A 22146-nucleotide genomic window follows, 5' to 3' on the forward strand; every position below is an offset into this window, starting at 1 on the left:
GAGAGTCCCAGAGCCTCCCTAATGCCCGCCCTGCCCACGGCTGCAGGCCAGGCCAAAGAGAGTCCCAGAGCCTCCCCCTGCCCGCCCTGCCACGGTGCCAGCACAGCCAGAGAGCCTCCCCTCGGCCCGTCTGCCCCGGGCCAGCACGCCAAGAAGCCAATCCCCCCTCTGCCCGTCCCTGCACGGTGCCAGGCCATGGCAAAGAGAAGTAGCCCAGCAGCCCCCTCTGCCCGCCCTGCCGCGGTGCAGACCCGCCAATCGAGAGAGTCCCGACGTCCCTCCTCTGCCCGCCCGCTTGCACGTGGCCAGGCAACACGCCAACGAGAGATCCCAGAGCTCCCCTCTCTCCCGTCCCTGCCACAGTGCCAGGCCACGGCCAGAGAGAGCCCAGAGCCTCCCCTCTACCACGTCACCTGCACGTGCCAGGCACACGGCCAAGAGAAGCTCCCTCTGCCGTCCTGCACGGTGCCGAGCCACGGCCAACGAGAGAGTCCCCAGAGCCTCCCCTCTGCCCGCCTGCCCGGTGCCAGGCCACGGCCAAGAGAGAGTCCCAGAGCCTCCCCCTTGCCCGCCCCTGCCACGGTGCCAGTACTCATCGGCCAAGAGAGAGTCCCCAGAGCCTCCCCTCTGCCCGCCCTGCACGGTGCCAGGCACGGCCAAGAGAGAAGTCCCCGAGAGCCTCCCAAATCTTCCCCTCCTCGCATACAGTGCCGGCCACCGGCCAAGAGACGAGTCCCCAGAGCCTCCCCTCTGCGCCGCTGCCCGGTGCCCACGCCACGCCAAGAGAGCTCCCCTGGCCGCCCCTGCCACGGTGCCAGGCCACGGCACCAAGAGAGCCCCCCTCTGCCCTCCTACCACGGCGGTGCAGGCCACGCCAAGAGAGTACCCCAGAGCCTCCCTCTCTGCCTCCCCTGACGGTGCCAGCCACGAAGCAAGAGAGATCCCAGAGCCTCCCCTCTGCCCGTCCCTGCACGGTCAGGCCACAGCCAAGAGAGGTAGTCCCAGAGCCTTCCCCCTCTGCCGCCCCTGCCACACGTGCCAGCGCACGCCAAGAGAGGATCCCAGAGCCTCCCCCTCTGCCCGCCCGCATACGGTGCATGGTCCGACGGCCAGAGAGAGTCCCCAGAGCCTCCCCCTCTGCCACCCTGCCACGGTGCCACGCCACGGCCAAGAGAGCCTCCCCCTCTGCCCATCCCTTGCCACGGGAGACAGGCCCACTGGCCCAAGAGAGAGCACCAAAGCCCTGCCCTCGCCTCCCTGCCACGGTGCCAGGCCCTGGCCAAGAGAGAGTCACCAGAGCTTCCCTCTCTGCCCGTCCCTGCCACGGTGCCAGGCCCCGGCCAGGAGAGAGTCACCAGAGCCTCCCCCTCTGCCCGTCCCTGCCACGGTGCCAGGCCCTGGCAGTGGAATGCTCTGCTGCCAATAGTAGCAGTGTAGCCATGGCAGGTGCTGCTTGGGTGTGCAGAGAGCTGTGTAGGGATGTATACACCAGGGTTCAAGCATGTAGAGCGCTCTACTTGCCCAAGCTAAGCCTCACTGTTCCCACTGCCATTTATAGCAGTTCTTTATAGCCCTGCTAGCTGGGCCTGCAGCGTAAACGTTATAGCCCTGCTAGCTGAGCCTGCAGCGTAGATGTTATAGCCCTGCTAGCTGGGCGTGCAGGGTAGGCAGACCTTAAAGCATCTTCCAGAAAGGCCTCTAGTCTGGCTCTGAAAGTGTCAAGAAGTGGAGACTCCTGCACTTCCCTTAGTAGTTTGTTGCAAACTGTCCTGCAGTGGCTCAAGAGTGTGAGGACTAAGCTCAGCGCAGACTGTTCCCAGCCAGCCATCAAGTGCAAACTCCATGGGCTCCATAACAGCCTAACCAGAGCATCACAGCGTCTCCGTGAGCACTCTGGTCTGTCTCGCCACTCAGGGACCATGCCTTTGTGACATGGTCCCTTACATTCAGTAACCCAGCAACATTTGGATTCAAGGACCAGTCACTTACCCAGATCAATTGTACTTTAGATCTCACACCACAGACAATGCTTGTAGTCAATCCTATAATAAACTATCTAAAGATTTATTAAGGAGGAAAAGGAAACAGGAGTTATTTACAAGGTTAAAGCAGGCAAACACACACAAATCTCAAGCTTCAAAAATAACAGAAACTTCTACAATAAGCAAGCTCTAGATGTCCTTTAGGGCTAACTCGAGCAAAGGATGGGGAATTTTTTGCTTATGGCTAGAAATCTTGTCCCCACAGTCCAAGCAGCATAAAGATACAGTTCCTCCTTGTCAGGGGTTTTTATTCCCTTTTCCACTTCTCCTTTGAACTGCAAGCTCAGTTGATGGGAGGAATTCACTTGCAAACAGGGCTTAAGTTCTCAACAGTTATTTACTGGAGCTGAGCTGGGGCCAGGGCAGGGCGAGCTTCAGCCCCCGTGGCGCACATTGGGGCTGAAGCCCTGAGCCCCAGCACGCACTGCAGGGCTGAGGCCACAAGGCCTGGGGCCTCCTGCAGACTGAAACTCTTTGGGAGGTTCCAGGGCTCCTGGGAGTTTGAAAATATTTACCAGAGCTCCTGCTGTGGAGGGTCCGGCTGAATTTAAGCCCTGCTTGCAAGACTCATCTTCATGGGGGAGGGGAGGGGGAGAGTAAACAGCAAATTCTGTGTCCTCTCTAATGTTCCACTTCAGTCCATCTGGTGTTGCTGGGGTTACCAGATGTCCTGATTTTATAGGGATAGTCCTGATATTTGGGGCTTTGTCTTATATAGGCACCTATTACCCCCCACCACCCGGCCCAATTTTTCTCACTTTCTGTCTGGTCACCCTAGGTGTTGCTGAGCCTTCCCTATCGGGCAGGACATAACATCTGCTGCAGACCAGCATTTCACACTGGTTAATGTGCCTCTCCTACCTGGAGAGTTACCGTTACAATGGCTCACAATGCAAATGCTCAAGCATTACCTTACCCGAGGGGATACAGATGCTACCTGTGAGATTAATGCAGGCAGCCAGCCCCAGCCTTCAATAGACTAAATTCCCAAGACATTCCTATACTTCCCATTTTAACATTACTTACACCCAGGTGAGCCCTACTGGCTCCAGCTGTGTGTCTGCCAGGGTTCAGTTGAGGCATGGGGACCTTGGCCTGAGCTGGAATCTGGTCTGCCAGTGTCACAGTTTGTTCCAGTGGTTAATGACTCTCACTGTTAAATATCCTGCACCTTATTTCTAGATCGAATTTGTCCAGCTTTATCTCCCAGCCCCTAGTTCTTGTTATACCTTTCTCTGTTAGACTGCCGAGCCCATTACTGCTGAGTAGTTCCTCCTCGTGAAGGTCCTTGTACACCAGAATCAACCCTGAGAACCCATGTCCCAAACATTAATTAATCCCATAAGTCTGCCATGAAGTGGTATCATCAGCCCCATTTCAGAGAGAGAGGAACTGAGGCTAAGAGTTGTGAAATGCCCAAGCAAGCCTGTCAGATGGGAAACACAGTCAACTGCCTCTGTGCTCCTTCTGCTCTAAACACTTGACTTCACTTTCCTCCTGAAGCTGCCAATGGAACCCAGGCGTCCTGACTCCCAGGCCCATGCCCGGACCACTAGCCCACACTTTAAGCTTGTCGACACTTAAAACGCTGCCGCAGTGCAGCTCCCCTATGTAGATCTTCTATGTAGACACTCCCCACACCAACAGGTGGGGTTCTCCCATCGGCGTAATCCTCCTCCCTGTGAGGAAGTAGCTAGGTCAACAGGAGAATTCTCCCAGCGTTGGGCTACCCTGGCGGTTAGGTCTGTACAGCTGCGTCTCAGGGGTGTGCATTTTTCACACCCCAGAGGGATGTAGCTATACCAAAGTAAATGCCTAGTGTAGACGAGGCCTTCCTCTCCAGTGTCTTAAGAAGAGGAAGGTTCACTTGAATGCAATAGTGCAGAGTGAGGCTAGCTTGGCAACCCAAAAACCCGGAGTGTGGCTGGCTGGGCGATAGTATTATTTATTTGTCTTATCAGAGTGCCCCCAGGGGGCTAGGTACCGTACCAACACAAAGGATAGTCCCTGCCCCAAAGAGCTTATGATCTAAGGCCTGTCTACACTAGGAACTTATATCGGTGCAGCTTCAACTCTGCGGGGGGTGGGGGGTGAAAAATACACACACGCCCCTCAGAGACCCAGCTAGAGTGACCTAGCCCTACTGTAGATGGTGTTCTGTCAATGGGAGAATTCTTCTGCTGACCTAGCTGTGCCTCAGGGAGATGGGTTACTAGCGATGGGAGAACCCTCCCATCTGCATAGTGTCTACACTGAAGCACTACAGTGGCACAGCTGCAGCGTTTTAAGTGTAGACACCATGAGTATAAAACAAGAAATGACAGCTCCAGACAGAATGATGGGGGAGCACAAGGAAGCAGCCAGTATGGGGCTGCGTGATGGGCAGTGGTCTCAGCTCACAAGCAGTTCAGCCTCTGGGGATTTTTGTGTAGGCCTCACGGCAAAGGAGAGTTTCACACGCTGGTGTGCACCTGGCATAGGGGATCTGGGATTACAGTGCCATGCCAGTAAGGGCCTGCCCTGCCCTCGCGGCTAGTGGGGAACTGCAGCATGTGCTTTGCAGGTGGAGGCAGAGTGCGGTGTTCTTTGGAAAACACACAGCCAGCTGCTCCTGGGGTGGCACTCCAGTCTATTTAGGGTTGTGGAACCTCTCATTTAGCTAACAAGCACCCTTTGCTCTGCCCCTGTGGTCACATTCAATGGGCTGGTTTCTTTTCGGGATTTAATTGTTAGATCCCTGGTAGTTTAACATATAGAATTAAAACTTGGTCCTCTCCCGCACCTTGAGTCTCTCTGCAGAGGGAGGCTGAGCAGCACACACAGCTCTGCTGCGCAGCTGGACTTCATCACGTGTTTCAGCCGCCTGCTGCCTGGATGGGCAGTTCCCCTCAAAAAGATATAAACAGAGGGTTAGTCTGCAAATAGCTAGATGACCAAGGAAGCTTTGAAGTCCTGACAGCTGGCCTGTAGGAGTGAGCTGGGGCTGTCAGCCAGGGAGGTGGACAGAGTGAGACAAAGCACTGTTAATGGTCTCCTCTGGGTCACACCAAACAGCAGCCTTTCCAGCATTGGCTAGGCCAAGCTGCGCCAGGAAACCACATCAGCATCTCGTGAGCCCTCAGATGGCCACATATTATTACATCTCTCTGGGAAGTCATATGTTCTACGTACAAATATCCCAGATGGATTTTCCAAACACCCCTCACCACTTCTGGCTGCCCTGTAGCTGGGAACTGCTCTTTTTGTGATGTTTCCCAGTGGGTTCCCCAGTTTAGCTACTTTCAAATGCACCTAAAGTTGAACACAAATTAGTAAAATTTACCTTGCAACAACCTGGGAAGTCACTGTTTTCTCCAGCTTTCCATGGGAACAGGGTTTCCTGGGCTCTCCCTGCAGCACCAGACCTGGCAACTAGCAGTTTGCTGTTTATTTGTTAATTCTCCTTTTGTTTCTTAGGCTCTTACAATCCGATTTTAGGCAAAATGAGCTGTGCTAACGCACGAGCAATTGCTGTGGTGTTACCACAGACTCTTAATTAGTCCTGCACTTATCCAGCTGCACGTGATAATCATGTGCAGATCAGACACAGACCTTGTGGACATTTGCTTGCACAATTGTTATAATGGTGTGCATGTGAGATGAAGGGAGGGGGATTTTCTTAGTGTTTTGCATGAACAGTGTGTGTCTCACTTTGCCCCAAGTGCTGTGTGTGTAATGAGGTGGCGGGAGAGGGTGCTTGATGTTACAGAGGACCAGGTGTGACCTCGTCTAGCAGCCTGGACCCCGGACAATGTCCTGGACATGGTGGGTGTAACATAGCAACTGGTGACCTGGAGGCCCACTCCCTTGGAAGCCAGCCAGTTCTGGCCAGTGGGAGGGCAAAGGGCTGAGGAGAGAGGACCCTGGGGATCTGGAAGGCAGCTGGTTCTGGCCAGTGGGAACAAAGGAGGGAAGAGAGTGGGCCCTGGTGGACGTGGGACTAGAGAAGGGGATATAGGGAGGTCAGTTGGAAGGAGGTTGCTGCTGGACTGGGGACAAAGAGCAGCCTGGATGAAGGTGACCCGGATGGATAGTGCTGAGAGTTTCTAGGCCTGGGGGCCCTGAGAACTTCCTGTGCTGTGTTCAGATGTACAAGAAACCCTCCTGTGTTACGCTGGCTGAGGGTCACTGCAGGCTAGAGAGCAGGGGTGCGTTGCTCCCCCTGGGTGGGGAAGCCCACAGAGAAAGCTGGGCATGCAGAAGGCTCAGAGGTGCTGCAATCCCAGGAGCTGGCATGGCCAGAGGGTCTAGCCCCCAGGGAGGGCTGTCACCCTGAAGGGGGTTCCTCCCAGGGAGCGTACGGAGCCAAGAGAGCATGGGGCCTGGCAGGCTGTGACAAGGGGCAGTTCAGGGACAGGACTGTGCCCAGGAGCAGAACTCTACGTATAGTCTGTGGCATCTGCACTAGTGTCACTGAAGGACCCGGCAAGGAGCCATTCCCAGAGAAATCCCATCTGGGGAGCCTTTCCCTGTGACTGAGCCCCCAGGTGGGGGCAGCTTGGGCCTGGAGCATGGACATTCCTGGGGTCGCCCTGCTGACTGCGGGGTTAAGAAACTCCCCTTTGGGCTCATGGGGACCAGCACAGGTGGAGGTGGGGCTGGGCAGAGGAATGTGTCCAGAGCCCCTTGGGAGCTGACTGCGTAGCACCAACAGGCTGCTCCCTGCCTGCCACCTGCCTCACCAGGAGCACAAACTGGCCCGTTTGCAGCCTCAGCAGTGGCCAGGGCCATGGGCGTTCTCCTCTGCCCCTAGAGGCTGCCCCAGAAGGTCAGGGCTGCAGCATGGAGGTGGGACGCTGATTGTGTGGGGCCAGCTCTGGGGATAGGCTTGAGGGACCCGGCACCAGGACTGAATTTGCTAGAGTGGAGCATAACGTGAGTCTGGTCCCTAAGTGCAGACATGTTCCCCACCCCCACCTGCGTCACGCCCCCTCCACCACAGCAGGCCAGGGGCTGCTTTGGTTTGCACACATGCTCACGGCCACTGCATACACACGCTGAGCAGTTGTGTGCAGCAAGGACCAGGGCAGGTGGCTGCATGTGCAGCTCAGGCAGCTGATGTTTGTGAGCCTAGCCCTTTGTGCCCTGGGCAGGCAGCCCATGGGCAGGGGAAACTGGCTTTGCGGAGTCTGCTCTTGGCATGCCTGAGACCTGCATCCTCCCAGGCCCCCTGTCTCCTCCCAGCCCTGGGCTCATGAGGAGTGGCAAAGTGTGGGATATATAAAGGAAGGGGAAGTGCAGCCAGCCCCTGAGAAACTGTTGGAGCCAGTGGTTCTCTCCTGCCCTGCCTCCCTCCACGTGATTCAGCCTCCCAGCACCGGGAGGGAGAGCCAGGAAAAAGTAACCCCAGGGCACTGTAAGTACAAGGAATTCAGCTGGTATTGTGCAGCCAGGCAGATCCCCCGGCCCCCACAAACGGGCCAAGCACAGGCAGCTCTGGCCCAGGGAAGGAAAGTGCCTTTGTAACCAGACAGGGAAGTGTGGGTGTCTCTGGGGGGTGCCCCCAAGTTCTTTCCATGGCCAGAGCCCAGGAGAAGCTGTAGAGGCCAGGGAGAGAGAGAGGCGGGGGGGGGGGGGGGTCCCTGTACAGTGCCTGCAGGGAGCCCAGAGGGCCGGTGCTAGCTAGTTCTGCTGGATGAAAAGACCCCTGCTCCTGTTGCAACCCAGGAGGGGGCAGCTGGGGGTGTTGGTGGAAGGCGCCGTGTGCACAGGGCGCCCCGCTGGAGGGTGGCTGTGCTGCTGGGGGTGTCCGGATGGATGGGGGGATTCCTCACTGGAGAGCTGAGATTTTCACCTCTTCCCGATGTGTGAGCGCTGGCTGCGGGTGCGGGTCGGAATGAGTCGGGGGGAGGCTGTGAAAAGGCGGATCTGGGGAGTTCTTGTTGATTAGGTGTCCAGCACGGGGCCTGGGGAGGGGATGGATCTCTCTGCCCTGCTGCCAGTGGCCAGCCCAGCCCGGGGCCGGGGCCGGGGCCGGGGCTGGCGATAGCATCCACGGCTGCCGCACTATCCTGCTTGCCATGGCGTGTGCTGAATCCTGCAGATTCCTGAGCACGTGCGTGGACTGGCTGGCTGCTCCCGGCCCAGCAAACGGGCATGGAGAGGGGTTATGCAGAAGCTATGCCAGGGGACCAAGCTCAGCCAGCTCCCCCTGCCCTGCCTGCCCTGGCTCGGCTTTCTGAGTGTGCCCAGCACTACAGGACACGGGGACCCTGCTCCAGCCCCAGCCTCTGGCAGGCTGGCTAGTACTGCTGAGTGCCGAGGCCCCGCTTTGCTTTCCAGAGCACGTCTGGGTGCAGGGGCTGGGGAGGGAGTCCTGGACCTGGCAGCTCTGGTGGAAGAACAAGCGACCTGCCCACAGTGCCTGGGGGAAGGGGGTGACACAACTCTGGTCTGTCGCTGCTGTGGATAATCGGCCCCCAGAGCGACCGGGGATTTGCAAAGAATGTCAATCTGCCCAGATCGGCTGGCGTTAAAGGCAGGAGCACGTGAGGCAGCAAGGGGCAGGCGGGGTGATGGGCCGGCTGGGTCCGGGAACTAGGAGTGGGGGAAGCTCTGGCCAGGGCAAAGCTCCAGGCTGCTCCATGCAGTCCTGATCTAACCCAGATACATACAGCGCAATGCGCAGCCCCTCGTGGGAACAAGGCCCAGTGGATTGGGTGGCATAAGTGGGCAGAACCCACCCTCTCTGCTCCACTTCTGACTTGACTCAATTGCATCCAGGACACCTGTGTGTAGAGCAGGACCCCCTCTGGGGGTGTCCATCCCCTCCCCATATTGGTCTGGGCATGCCCATGGCCCCCTCTGGGGTGCCCATCATCCCCTCCCCCCTCTGGGGATGCCCATCCCCTCCTCCTCTCAGTCAGGACATGCCCATAGCCCCCTGTGGGGTGCCAATCACCCCCTCCAGGAGTGCCCATCCCCATCCCCCTTGATCTGGGCATGCCCATGGCCCCTGTGGGGTGCCCATCACCCCCTCCCCCTCTTGGGGTGCCCGTGGCCCTCCCGGCGCTGCTGCGGGAAGCTGGCTGCAACCAGCCATTTATTTTGCACTCTGAGCCCAGCAACGGTTACCCTAGGGACAGAAGCAAGTGCGGGCGAGGGGCCAGGCTGCGGGGGGGGTGCGGGCTGGAGGCAGATTCCGCCCCTCCCCACTACAGGCGCGAGGCCAGGGAGGAGGGTGCAGCATCAGGCCCTGCGGGGGGGAAGAGGCCGGCAAGCCGAGCCGAGCCCCTGCCCCGCACAGACGGTCGGAAGCCCAGAGCAGTGGCTGAATGTGGCTCGTCCTGCCGGAGCCCAGAACCAGAGGCGGGACCCCAGGCGCCTTGGCCCCGCTGCCCCATGCCCGGGACTCGAGAGCTGCACCAGGGCCAGGAACCGCAGCGCAGGGCAGGGTGGGGGGTCGGTTTCACCAACAACACTACCCCCCCATGGCAGCTGGCTTGGCTGGGCCCCCCGGGGCAGCTGGCACACTCCGCCTTGCAACCACTGCCCTTGTCCCTCTCCGGGCCCCTCTTTGGGGCACACATTGGGAGAGCCCTGGTGAGTTGGCACTGGGGCCGAGGAGGGAACGGGGGGCCAGCCCCAGGAAGCCAAGTGACCTGCCTGGGAGGAAGGGGGACCAGTCACAGAGTGCCACCGAGGGAGCATCTGGGCAGGATGCCTGGGAGCTCCGGCCAAGGCTTCCTGCCGGGGGAGGGAACCACACCGCTTGGGGGGGCTCCCAGGGGCCAGGGTCCTGGGCGAGAGTCGGTTCGCAAGGGATAGTAGGAGGCCTCCGTCACCCCGGCTGTCTGCGCCCACTGGGGAGCCAGGTGTACTGGCGTCTCCGACCAGCGGGAAGGCACAGTGATGTGGCGGCTGAGAATGGTATCCGGCTGCCTGCTCAGCTGGTCTCAACAACCCTGCTCTGATCTCCTCCAGGAAGAGACGTGCCATGGCTCTGTGCAACCTCCTGTTCCTGATGCTGCCCTGGCTGGTCACTGCAGGGAGAGCTGCTGCCCCTGGGTGCAAAATCCGGATCACCTCCAAGGGCCTGGAGCTGGGTAAGGAGCGGGCAGAGCCAGAGTCCATTGGCCTGCTCAGGAACCACAAGCTGCTGGAGCAGCACCCCCAGGTGGCACCAGACCAGGGCGTGCCCACTGTTCTGGGGTTCCCCACAACAGGATGCTCCCTGCTGCTGGTGCTGAGCCAGCGGGGTGGAGTGAGATGTTCCGCTGTCCTTAGCCCATCCTCCCTGGGGAGCCTGCTGGGGCTGGGGCTGGGGCTAGGGCTGGGACAAGTCTGTGCTGTTTACATGCATCTGGGTTGCCAGGAAAAGGACCTGCCTGGCCAGTGCCCTGGGGCTGAGGGGTGGAGCGGGGGGAAGGGCCCCAGCCTCCTTTCCTCCCTGTGGAGCCAAGGCCGGGGCAGAGAGCAGGGTTGTTCTTTTGCAGTGAAGCAGGAAGGGCTGCGGTTTGTGGAGCAGGAGCTGGAGCACATCAGCATCCCCGACCTGCACGGGAAGGAAGGGCAGTTCCAGTACAACATCAGCGGGTAAGCGGGGGCCGGGGGCAGGGCTCTGGGCACCGCTTCACCAGCAATGATGGGGGCAGGCGGGGGCTGGAGGGCCTGAGACAGCAGTGTGTGGCTTGGGGGGTGGGCGGAGGGAGGGTCCCAAGGAGGGGCTGGTAGCCCTGGGCTGGGTGCAGCCCTGAAGAGCCAGGCCTTAGGGCATGATGCCACCCAGGAGTGCAGGGGCCTCTCCCATTGCAGTGACTGTGACGTGAAAAGCCGAGCTAGAGATGCTGGGCTGATGCTGCCTCTGCCCCCGCAGGGTGAAGGTGATGGATCTGCAGCTGGCGCTCTCCAACCTGCACTTCCAGCCCCCGCAGCACCTCGCCTTCAACATCAACAATGCCTCCATCAGCCTGCGCTTCCGGCGCCAGATACTCTACTGGTTCTTGTGAGCTCCCCGCGTGGGGTCGGGCCCCTCCCCCTCCACTCCCCCCAGCGTGGGGTCGGGCCCCCCGCTCTGCTCCCCCCCAGTGCGGGGTCCGGTCCTGGGCCCTCTCCCTGTTCCTCGGCCAGCAGGTCAGGCCTCCCCCTCGCTGGGCTCAGAGGCTCACTCTGACATTTGCCTTCAGGTTCTTGACGCCCCCAGCTCTGAGCTCTGGCTGGGCCAGCCCCTGCCCCCCTCGGCTTTCTCATCCCCCAGAGTGGGGGCTCTGCTGGGAGATGTCCATTTGCTTGGGTGCTGCTCACCTGTTTTAATCCTTTGCGTCCCAGCTACGATATTGGCTCCATCAATGCCTCTGCCGAAGGCGCCAACATCCGCACCCTGCTGAAGCTGTCCATGGACGATGCTGGGCGCCTCCAGATCTCGAACATGGCCTGTAATGCCTCCATTGCCAGGATGCAGACTGGCTTCACGGGCACACTCAGGTACCGCCTGGGGGGCAGCCCCAGCGCCCCTCAGGAGCCTCTCTGCTCTCCTAGCAGGAGCGCAGGGGTTTGAGGACTGTGACTCTGTCTCCACAGGAAGGTCTATGAATTCCTGTCTACTTTCCTCACCACAGGAATACGCTTCCTTGTCAACCGGCAGGTATCTTGTGGGCAGAGACATCCCCTTTGGGGCTGGGGGCAGGGCTCAAACAGTGGGGGCTGAGCAGGCAGGGAATGGTATCAGCTGAGGGCACTTCCCCCTCACAGCCCCCAGCCCCAAATCATGAACTGCGGGTCAGGGTTGTGGGGCGCAGGTGGAGCAGGGGCAGGCTGGGTGGAAGGGGGCTGCGGGTCAGGGTGAAAGGGGGTTGTGGCACAGGGTTGTGGGGTGCAGGTGAAGCGGGGGCAGGTGGGGGAGATGGGGGCTGCAGGTCAGGGTGGAAAGGGGCTGTTGGTCAGGGCTGTGGGGCGCAGGCAGAGCAGGGCAGGCGGGGTGGACGGGGGCTATGGGGCGCAGGCAGAATGGGGGCAGGTGGGGTGGAAGGGGGCTGCAGGGCCGTTGGCTAAGGGGCTGTTGGTCAGGGCTGTGGGGCGCAGGCAGAGCAGGGCAGGCGGGGTGGACGGGGGCTATGGGGCGCAGGCAGATGGGGGCTGCGGGTCAGGGTGGAAGGGGGCGTGGTCAGGCTGTGGGGCGCCAGGCAGGCGGGGCAGGCGGGACGGGGGCTGTGGGGCGCAGGCAGGGCGGGGGCAGGCGGGGTGGACGGGAGCTGTGGGGCGCAGGCAGAACATGCCATTGCACGGTGCCTGGGAGGAGCTGGTCCTTTCGCTCCATCCTGCTCAGGGCACGGAGTGCTGGGGGGCAGCGGCGAGCCCTGCCCTGTGCTGTGGCTTTGATGCCAGAGGACGAGCAGCTCCTGACGCCACGGGCAGGATGTTCCCAATTCCCATGGGGGCCAGCGGCTGGGACCCGGGAGAGGGAGAGGCTTCCAGGGAGGCTGCAGGGACGCCCGTCAGGCTAGATCCTGCTCCCTGTCTTGCCGACCCCGACCCAGCCTGTGGTGTCTGTTTCAGATCTGCCCGGCGTTGCACTACGCGGGGCTTGTGCAGCTGAACTCGCTGCTGGGCACTGTGTCGGGTGAGTCCGTGTCCCTGCGGCCGCGATGGGGCTTGGGCTGACAAGACCAGACTTGGGCCCGGCTCTGCCTGGGCCTGGGTGCAGCTGGGCGGGGGCAGGTGCACGCTAGCGGGGCAGTGGGCTGCAGCCATGGGAACAGGCTGGGGCCCAGCGGCTGCTCTGCTTGGGAAGATGGGGGCAGGACTGAAGGGGCCCGGAGACGGGCCGTCAGCCTGGCTGGGCCGAGCTCAGGTCTCGCCGGGCGACTGACCCTGCTTTCCTTGGGCACAGTGCGCAGCCCGGTGGATGAGCACATCAGCATTGATTACTCCCTCCTCAGCAACCCCGTCGTCTCCCCCGACACCCTCGATCTGGACTTCAAGGTAACGGGGCGTGGGGGAGGGGCTCCAGCGTGGTCCTGTGATGCCCTGGCTCTGGGGTGCGCGCTGATACCATATGTGGGGACGCCGGGCCCCAGCCCGGGGCTGCAATGGCCAAGTGCCCCAGGGAGCCTGTTCTGGGGGCCGGGACTCACTGGCTCTGTGCTGCCCAGGGCATGTTCTACTATCGGTGGAACGAGACACTGGTGAACCAGGCGGTGGCACCAGTGATCAAGGAGACGGAGCGCATGGTCTACGTGGCTTTCTCCGAGTACTTCTTCAACTCTGCCATGGACGCCTACTACCGGGCGGGGGTGCTGAGCAAGGAGATTGCAGGGGAGGAGGTGAGGAGGGACTGGGACACTGCTGGGTGCTGGGCGTGCAGAGGGGGAGGAGGGGCAGGGACACTAGGAGTACAGATGGGGGGAGGGGCAGGGGTGCTGGGTGTGCAGAGGGGAGAGGGGGAGGGACGTGCAGATGCAGGAGGGGCAGGGACACTAGGAAGACAGATGTGGGAGGGGCAGGGATGCTGGGCATGCAGATGGGGGGCAGAGGTGCTGGGAGTGCAGAGGGGAGAGGGGCATGCAGATGGGGGGGCAGGGGTGGTGGAGTGGGGCAGATGAGGGCCGAGCGAAAGGCGGGGGGGCTGAGGATGTGCAGTTGGATCATGTATGGGAGGGGCAGGGGTGCTGGTGTGCAAGGGGAGAGGGGATGGGACATCTAGGAGAGACAGATGTGGGAGGGGCAGGGATGTGCTGGGCTATGCAGATGGGGGCAAGGGTGCGGGAGTAGCAGAAGGAGGAAGGGGCATGCAGATGGGGGGGCCAGCGTGGTGGGGGGTGCAAGATGAGGGGAGGCGGGGGTGGTGGTTGCAGATGGGGAGGGGAGGCGCTGGCGTGCTGGCGCGTGCGCAGATGGGAAGAGGGGGAGGGGCGTGCAGAGGGGCAGGGGCACTGGGCATGCAGATAGGGGGAGGGGCGGGATAACAGCAGTGCACTGCGGGGCAATCTCCTTACCCAGGATGGTTGCGTGTTGTTTCAGGTGCCCAAGGATCTGGAGGTTTTGCTGAGAGCCTCATTCCTCGGAAGCATCATCATGCTGGTGAGAGCGGTGGCCGCAGGGCGGGCGACCTTGGGAGGAGGTCATTTCCGTGGAGGAGGTGCAGCTCCTTGGGCTGGGGGGCCAGTGCGAGCCAGGGCCCTAGGAGGATGGCAGTGGAGCTGCTAGTGAGAAGAGCCAGCTGCCTTCAGGGCCTTGGCTTAGCCCTGTGCTGCCTGCCCCCTGCTTCCCTGACCTTGCTCTCTCCTGGCAGAGCCCCGCTGTGGTGGACGCACCCCTGAAGCTGATGCTGCAGGTGTTGGCTCCTCCACTCTGGACAATTAAGCCCTCGGGCATCTCCGTCTCGGTTGTTGCCCTCCTTAACATCTCCCTGGTGCCCGTCGACCACCCCACCATCCAACTCTCCAGCATGACCATGGTGAGCTCTCCCCGGGCAAAGCAGGGAGCCTGACCCCACCTATTGCAGTTTGTGCAGTTGTGCAGAACCTGGTCCCATGAGCCCATGGCCAGCAGTGAAGCTGCCGCTACAAAACAGCAGGGTGGCATGGGGCAGGGCTGTCTGCTCGGTGGAGTAGGCAGTAATGGGGCTGTGGCCTTGTCTCCCCTCCAGGATGCCAAGCTGAGTGCCAAGGTGTCTTTGCGAGGGAAAGCGCTGCAGGTGCAGTTGGATCTGAGAAGGTAACTCCCCTGCCCCTGGGAGCCCCTCGCTGGGGCGTCTGGGCAGCGTCCCAAGGCAGACTGCAGAGCCGTCCCAGGGCTGGAGCTTGGAGCTGTGTTCACAGTGCTCTCTCTCTCCCGCCCGGACAGGTTCCGTATCTACTCCAAGCAGTCGGCACTGGAGTCCCTCGCGGTGAGTGGGGCAGCGCGGGCTGCAGAGAGCCCAGGGCATCAAACAGATGGGCTCGATCCAGCAGAACCGGGCTGGCGGGAGCTGAGACCTGAGCCCCTCCCTTCCAGCTGCCCTTTGTGCAGCTCCCAGACGAGGAGCCTGGCCTTGTGGCACAGCCGCAGAGGACCAGCTCTTCTCCCTCCCTCCACAGGGAAATTCCACCAAGGGATTTGGGGAGAGCAATGGGAGGCCCCTGCGGTGGTGAAGGGAAAGAAGAGGGGAGTGGAGAAATGTCCAGGTCGGGGGGACGGTGCCTAAAGTGGGGCAGCGTGTGGAAGAGATGGGGGGGCTCTCACTTAAAAAAAGAACCCCCAGCCCAAGGCCTGCAGCTGCCCTTGCTTGGCCCTAAACTGCTCTGCCTTGTGCCCTGACCCCAACGCAGGCCTCGGCCCAGCAAACTTACTACCCAGGCCGAGCACAAGGGCACAAGAACAGTCCGCTTGGCTTGGTGGCCAGCGTCAGGGAATGAGCAGAACAGGCAATTACTGAGCGATCCGTCCCATCTGGCAGTCAGAGGCCTAGGGCTGCATCCCTGACAATCTGGGCTAAAAGCCGTTGATGGATCTTTCCTCCAGGAACTTATCTAGTTCTTGTCTGAACCCAGTTATAATTTGTCCTTCACAACATCCCCTGGCAACGAGTTCCACAGGCTGATTGTATGATGTGGAACTTCCTTGTGTTTGTTTTAAACCCACCGCCTAGTAATTTCACGGGGTGAGCCCTGGTTCTTGTGTTATGTGAAGGGGTAAATAATGCGTCCTAGTCACTTTCTCCACCCCAGTCACCATTTTATAGATCTCAGTCATATCCCCCCTTAGTTGTCTCTTTTCCGAGCTGAACAGTCCCAGTCATAGAACCATAGAATCTCAGGGTTGGAAGGGACCTCAGGAGGTATCTAGTCCCACCTCCTGCTCAAAGCCGAGCCAATCCCCAACTAAATCATCCCAGCCAGGGCTTTGTCAAGCCTGACCTTAAAAACCTCGAAGGAAGGAGATTCTACCACCTCCCTAGGGAACCCATTCCAGCGCTTCACCACCCTCCTAGTGAAATAGTGTTTCCTAATATCCAGCTAGACCTCCCCCCAGGGCCGGTGCAAGGATATTTTGCACCCTAGGCAAAACTTCCACCTCGTGTCCCCCCTCTCCCTTTCCCCCCGGAGCATCCCTTATTATAAACGTTCAAAAATGAATCCTGGATCACGTGGCATTGTTCATTAGGATTAATACAGGGGGGTCAGAGGAGATGATCACAATGGTCCCTTCTGGCCCAGGGGAACCTGTGAGCAAGGAGGAGGCTGAGACTGCCCCCAGCTCGCAGGGTCTCTAAACGTTCCCAGGCTCTGAGTACTTTGCTCTCCGGGGGGGGACCCAGGGGCAAGGAGGCCAGAGCTGGGCTCTCCCAAGGAGCAGGTGAGGATCTCTCTGGGGATCAGGGCCAGCTGCCCACATTGGCACAGTGTCACCGGGGGGGGGGGGGGGGGGGCAGCGTTTGGAAGTGGCACATTTGCCAGCCCTTTCCCCTCTGTCACGCTGCGGGGTTTAGTTTCACTTTCCCTTACCTCTCTCTCCTGTGAAAACTGACCATTTATTCCTACCCTTTGTTTCCTGTCTTTTAACCAGTTACCAGTCCCTGAGAGAACCTTCCCTCTTATCCCATGGCAGCTTACTTTGCTTAAGAGCCTTTGGTGAGGGACCTTGTCAAAGGCTTTTAGAAAGTCCAAGTACATTATATCCACTGGATCATCCTTGTCCACATTTGTGGACTCCTCAAAGAATTCTAATGGATGGGGGAGGCATGTACAAAAGCCGTGTACCTCTTCAACATATTGCATGAATTTATGTGGCTGCTAATTCTGTTCTTTACTGTAGCTTCAACCAGTTTGCTGGTACTGAAATTAGGGTCACCGGCATGTAATTGCCAGAATTACCCACTGGAGCCTTTTAAAGAAAATTACCTATCCACCAATCATCTGGTACAGACATAGGCGCTGACTCCGTGAGTGCTTGGGGGCTGGTGCACCCATAGGCAGCCAAGCTCCCCTCACCTCCTGCCTCACCTCCTCCTCCTGCTACCTCCCAGGGCTTCCTGCCTGACTCCCACCAAACAGCTGTTTGGCAGTGTTAGCATGCTCTGGGAGGGAGGGGTAGGAGTGGGAATGTGGCAGGCTCAGGGGAGGAGGCGGGGCCGGGGCAGGGATTTGGGGAAGGAGTTGGAATGGGGGCAGGGAAGGGGTGGGAAGAGGTGGGGTAGGGCCCCATGGAAGGGGTAGCATGGAGGCAGGGCCGGGGGCAGGGGGCTGAGTACCCCCAGGAAAGCGGTGAGGTCAGTGCCCAGGGGTACATTGGCTGAATTAAGCAACAGGTTGCATAGCACAGTCAGTAGTTCTGCAATTTCATATCTGAGTTCCTTCAGAATTCTTGGGTGAATCCCAACCAGTCCCAGTGACATTTAATTTAAAAATATGTCCCAAAAGCTCCTCTCGACACCTCAATATGGGACTCTTAAAAAGAAGATCTCCTAACGTCCTCTGCAGCAAAGAATTCATTTAATTTCTCCGCAACAGACATGTCTTCCTTGAGTGCTTCTTCAGGCCCTGGATTGTCCAGCGGCTGCTTGGCAGCTTCCTGTTTCTCATGTACTGAACTGTTAGCTTTGTGCGGCTTTTGCTTGTTCCTCCTCAAAGTCTTTTTTGCCCTGCCTAATTATATTTTTACACGTGACTTGCCTGAGTTTCTGTTCCTCAGGAGAATTTGACTTCTAATTTTGAAAGGATGCCTTTTTAGCTCTAGCCCCTCTGCCTCTCTTTAGCCAGGTGCCATATTTGGTCCTCTTATTGTTTTTTTAATTTGGGATTTAGTTCGTTTGAGCCTTTGTTATGGAGTTTCCATGCAGCTTGCAGCTATTTCACTCCCCACTGTTACTTTTAATTTCCATTTAACTCACTGCCTCCCTTTTGTGTAGTTCCCCTTTCTGAAGGTAAATGCTACCGGAATGGGTTTCTTCGAGCCCCCACCCCCGCTAGTAAATTGAATGACATGATGAGTGTGAAAAGAACAGAAGTCCCTGTGGCACCTTTAGAGACTAACACATTTATTTGGGCATAAGCTTTCGTGGGCTACAGCCCACTTCATCGGATGCATGCAGTGGAAAATACAGTAGGAAGATATATATATATATATATATATCGTGATGGGGCAAGGCCAGATGGCTACAGTAAAGTACTGAGGAACAGGCATGTTAGCCCCAGGCTAACCAAATCCCTAGTACCATGGTAACGAAATGGCAGTTTGCTCCAGGTTAATCAAGACACCTGGGCAGTTAAGATCTTTCTAAAGCAGTGGAGATAGTACATTGATTGGCTTCAGGTGTCCATCAAGGCTGGTTGGAACTAGTTAAAAGCCCCCAGTTAGTGAAGTTGTGTGAGGAGCTGGGAGCAAGAGGTACAAGAAGCTGAGAGGCGTGGCGCTGGAGGACTAAGGAGTACAAGCTATCAGACACAGGAGGAAGGTTCCTGTGGTGGAGGATAAAGAAGGTGTTTGGAAGAGGCTATGGGGAAGTAGCCAGGAGAGGTGTAGCTGTCATGCAGCTGTTACAGGAGGCACTATAGGACAGCTGCAATCCACAGGGCCCTGGGCTGGAACCGCGGAGTAGAAGGCGGGGCTGGGTTCCCCCAAACTCCCACTCCTGATCAGACACAGGAGGAGTTTGACCCAGACTGGGGGTTCCACCAGAGGGGAAAGATCACTGAGTGAGCAAATCTGCCAATAAGTGTAGGACCCACCAAGGTAGGGGAGGAATTGTCACAAAATATACACAGAGACCATGAAACAACGGGTGTTGCCATACACACTATAAGGAGAGTGATCAGGTAAGGTGAGCTATTATCAGCAGGAAGAGAAAAACTGTGACTGAGCACTGTTAGATTCACCTCTGGACTAGATCTGGGCACTACTGGAATTGCCTCCCTTGTGGGAGACTTGGCTTGGGACTGCTAGCCACTGAGTGTAATGGAGGTTAAGGATATCTAGGCATGGCCCAATATCTAAACAAATACTTTGCCTCAGTCTTTAATGAGGAGTTAGAGATAATGGTAGGATGACAATGGGAATGAGGATATGGGAGGTAGATATTACCAATCCGAGGTAGAGCAAACTCCAACAGCTTAATGAGACTAAATCGGGGCCCAGATAACCTTCATCCAAAATATTAAAGGAACTGGCACATTGGAATGCAAGCCCATTAGCAAGAATTTTTAATGAATCGTAAACTCGGGTTGTACCGTACAATTGGAGAATTGCTAACAAAGTTCCTATTTTTAAGAAAGAGGAAAAAAAGTGATCCAAGTACTATAGGCTGTTAGTTTGACATCTGTAGTATGTACGGTCTTGGGGGTGGAAATTGAAGGAGAAGTAGTTAAGGAGATTGAGGTCAATGGTAATTGGGACAAAATACAACATGGTTTTACAAAGGTAGATCGTGCAACCAACCTGATCTCCTCCTTTGAGAAGGTGAAAGATTTTAAGAAAAGGAAATGCAGTGGATCTAATTTACCCGATTTCAGTAAGGCATTTGATATGGTTCCACATGGGAGATTTTAAATTGGAAAAGATGGGGATCAATATGAAAATTGAAAGGTGGATAAGGAACTGGTTAAAGAGGAGACTACAACCGGTCATTACTGAAAGTGAACTGTCAGGCTGAAAGGAGGTTACTAGTGGAGTTCCTGAGGGATCGGTTTTGGGACCAGTTTTATTTAATCTTATTACTGACTCTTGGCACAAAAAAGTGGGAATGTGCTAATAAAGTTTGCGGCATGACACAAAGCTGGGGTGTATGCTAACACAGAGAAAGGACCAAGGGTATCATACAGGAAGATCTGGATGACCTTGTAGCTGGGAGTAATAGTAATAGGATGAAATTTAATAGTGAAAAGTGCAGGTCCTGCATTTAGGGATTAATAATAAGAATTTTAGTTATAAATTGAGGACACATCAGTTGGAAAGTAACAGAGGAGGAGAGGGACCTTGTAGTATTGGTTGATCACAGGATGACCTATGAGCCACCAATGTGATATGGCCGTTAAAAGAGCGAATGCAGTTCCCCTTGGGGGATATTTGGGCAAATCAAGCGAGGTTATTTCCAAAAGCAGTAAGGAAGGTGTTAGCACGTTATACAAGGCACTGGTGAGACCTCATGTGGAATACTAGTGTGGCAGTTCTGGTCTCCATGTTTAAAGAAGGATGATTCAAACTGGAACAGGTTCAGGACTGGCTGCTAGGATGATCTGAGGAATGGAAACCTTTCTTATGAAAGGAGACTCAAAGAGCTGGCTGTTTAGTTAGCCAAATGAAGGTGAGGAGAGATATGACTGTGCTCTTTATAAATATTCAGAGCGGATTAATATGTAGGAAAGGAGTGGGTAGCTATAGCTTAAATAATTCTATGTGGACACAAAGCAAAAGGATATAAACTGGACATTAGGAAGTTTAGACTGAAATTAGCATGAAATTTCTAACCATTAGAGGAGTGAAATTCTGGAACGCCTCCAAACACACATCTGGCTTTTAAGACGTAAGCTTGATAAGTTTATGAGGGAATGGTATGATGGATAAGCCTAATTTTGGCATTAATTGACCTTGATTATCAGCAGGTAAGTATGCCCAGTGGTTCTGCGAATGGATGTTAGATGGGTTGGATCTGAGTTAGTACGAGAGAAATTCTTTTCGCTCTAGGTGCTGGCTGGTGAGTCTTGCCACATGCTCAGGTTTTAAGCTGATCACGCATATTTTGGGTGTCAGAAGCAATTTTCCTCCAGGGCAGATTGGAGAGCCTCTGAAGTTTTTTCCCCTTCCTCTGCCAGCGTGGGGCAGCAGTCACTTGCTGGAGGATTCTCGCACCTTGAGGTCTCAACCCCATAATTGAGGACTTCAGTAACTCAGACATAGGTTAGGGGTTTGTTACAGGAGTGGGTGGGTGAGATTCTGTGGCCTGCATTGTGCAGGAGGTCAGACTAGATGACCATAATGGTCCCTTCTGACCTTAAAGTCTATCAACACTCAGTCTAAACCAACTGGCCCTTCCTGGGGGGTGGCGGGTACATGCAGGGATAGCCCTGTGGCCCACCACAGCTTTAACCCTTCTTCCTCTGTCCCCCAGCTGTTCCCATTGCAAACCCCCCTGAAGACACTGCTGCAACTGATGATCATGCCCATCCTTAATGGTAGGGACTTGGGCTGCAGGAGGGGGCTGGGCACCAGACCCAGGACACACTCTCAAAGACTCCCTTTTCTTTTCTGCAGAGAGGACAAAGAAGGGCGTCCCAATTCCCCTGCCTGAGGGCATGGACTTCACCAAGGAGGTGGTCACCAGCCACATGGTATGTGTGTGGCATAGGAGGGGCTCAGCACCTGCTCCAGGGAGGGGGCCTAGTTACCATGCAGAGCTCAGGGCCTCACAGTTCTACCCTGAACTCTCTACACGCCCCCCCGCCCCAGCCAAGTCCAGGCACTGGGGTGTCACAGTGCTGGGCCCCTGTGACTCTTTGGCTCAGGGATGATTTGGGGGATAGGGGGGACAGGCAGCAGAGATGAGGCCCCTGCTGGGCTAACACTCCTTCCCTTTGCACTCTGCAGGGATTCATCACGGTGGGGGCAGATCTTCATTTCTCTAAGGGACTTCGGGAGGTGATTGAGAAATACCAGCCTGCCCGGCCCAGCCACCTGCCCGGCCCAGAAACAACCCCCCCTGGCTCTAACTCTTCCCTACTGAGCTCCTTTAACACTATGGAGCCCCAGGCCAGCCTGAGCTAGGAAGCAGCTGCCTGCTCAGCCTGTGCCAGGAGCCAGCTCCTGCAACACAACTGGCCTATGGATGTAGCTGCTCCAGGAGGAATGACAGCAGCTGCACTGTGACACTAATAAACAGGGTTAGACACTGCCTGGGCAGTCTGAGCCTTTTCTAGCAGCTGTCAGAGACTGTTCCCCCTGCCTGTGCAGCTGATGGGGGGCCTAGGCACTGGGGCTAGAGCCAGCTTGGGGACACATGGTGCACCTCTGGGGAGCACAGGGCCAGGCTGGGGTAGAGGTCAGGCCCAGACAGCAAGGGGTAAGGGGGGGAAGAAATGAAGGTCGTCTCCAGTCCCTGGAAAGCTCCTATTCTTTCCCATACTCCTACCCTTAGCTTATGGGAGCCCTCTAATCT

General features: G+C 57.3%; 1 protein-coding gene across 1 annotated transcript; it reads left to right on the forward strand.

Moving 5' to 3' along the window:
• Positions 1-7309: 7309 nt before the first annotated feature.
• Positions 7310-21888, forward strand: PLTP (phospholipid transfer protein). The gene is made up of 16 exons (XM_032791017.2): positions 7310-7437; positions 10005-10126; positions 10517-10616; positions 10897-11025; positions 11349-11504; positions 11601-11664; positions 12576-12639; positions 12910-13001; positions 13172-13342; positions 14040-14099; positions 14311-14475; positions 14668-14735; positions 14865-14907; positions 21103-21166; positions 21246-21322; positions 21579-21888. The coding sequence occupies exons 2-16, from the start codon at positions 10018-10020 to the stop codon at positions 21753-21755; spliced, it is 1539 nt and encodes a 512-aa protein (XP_032646908.1). The 5' UTR covers positions 7310-7437; positions 10005-10017; the 3' UTR covers positions 21756-21888.
• Positions 21889-22146: the final 258 nt, after the last annotated feature.

This window comes from Chelonoidis abingdonii, chromosome 14 (genome assembly GCF_003597395.2).
Source record: "Chelonoidis abingdonii isolate Lonesome George chromosome 14, CheloAbing_2.0, whole genome shotgun sequence".
Lineage (NCBI taxonomy): Eukaryota > Metazoa > Chordata > Testudines > Testudinidae > Chelonoidis > Chelonoidis abingdonii.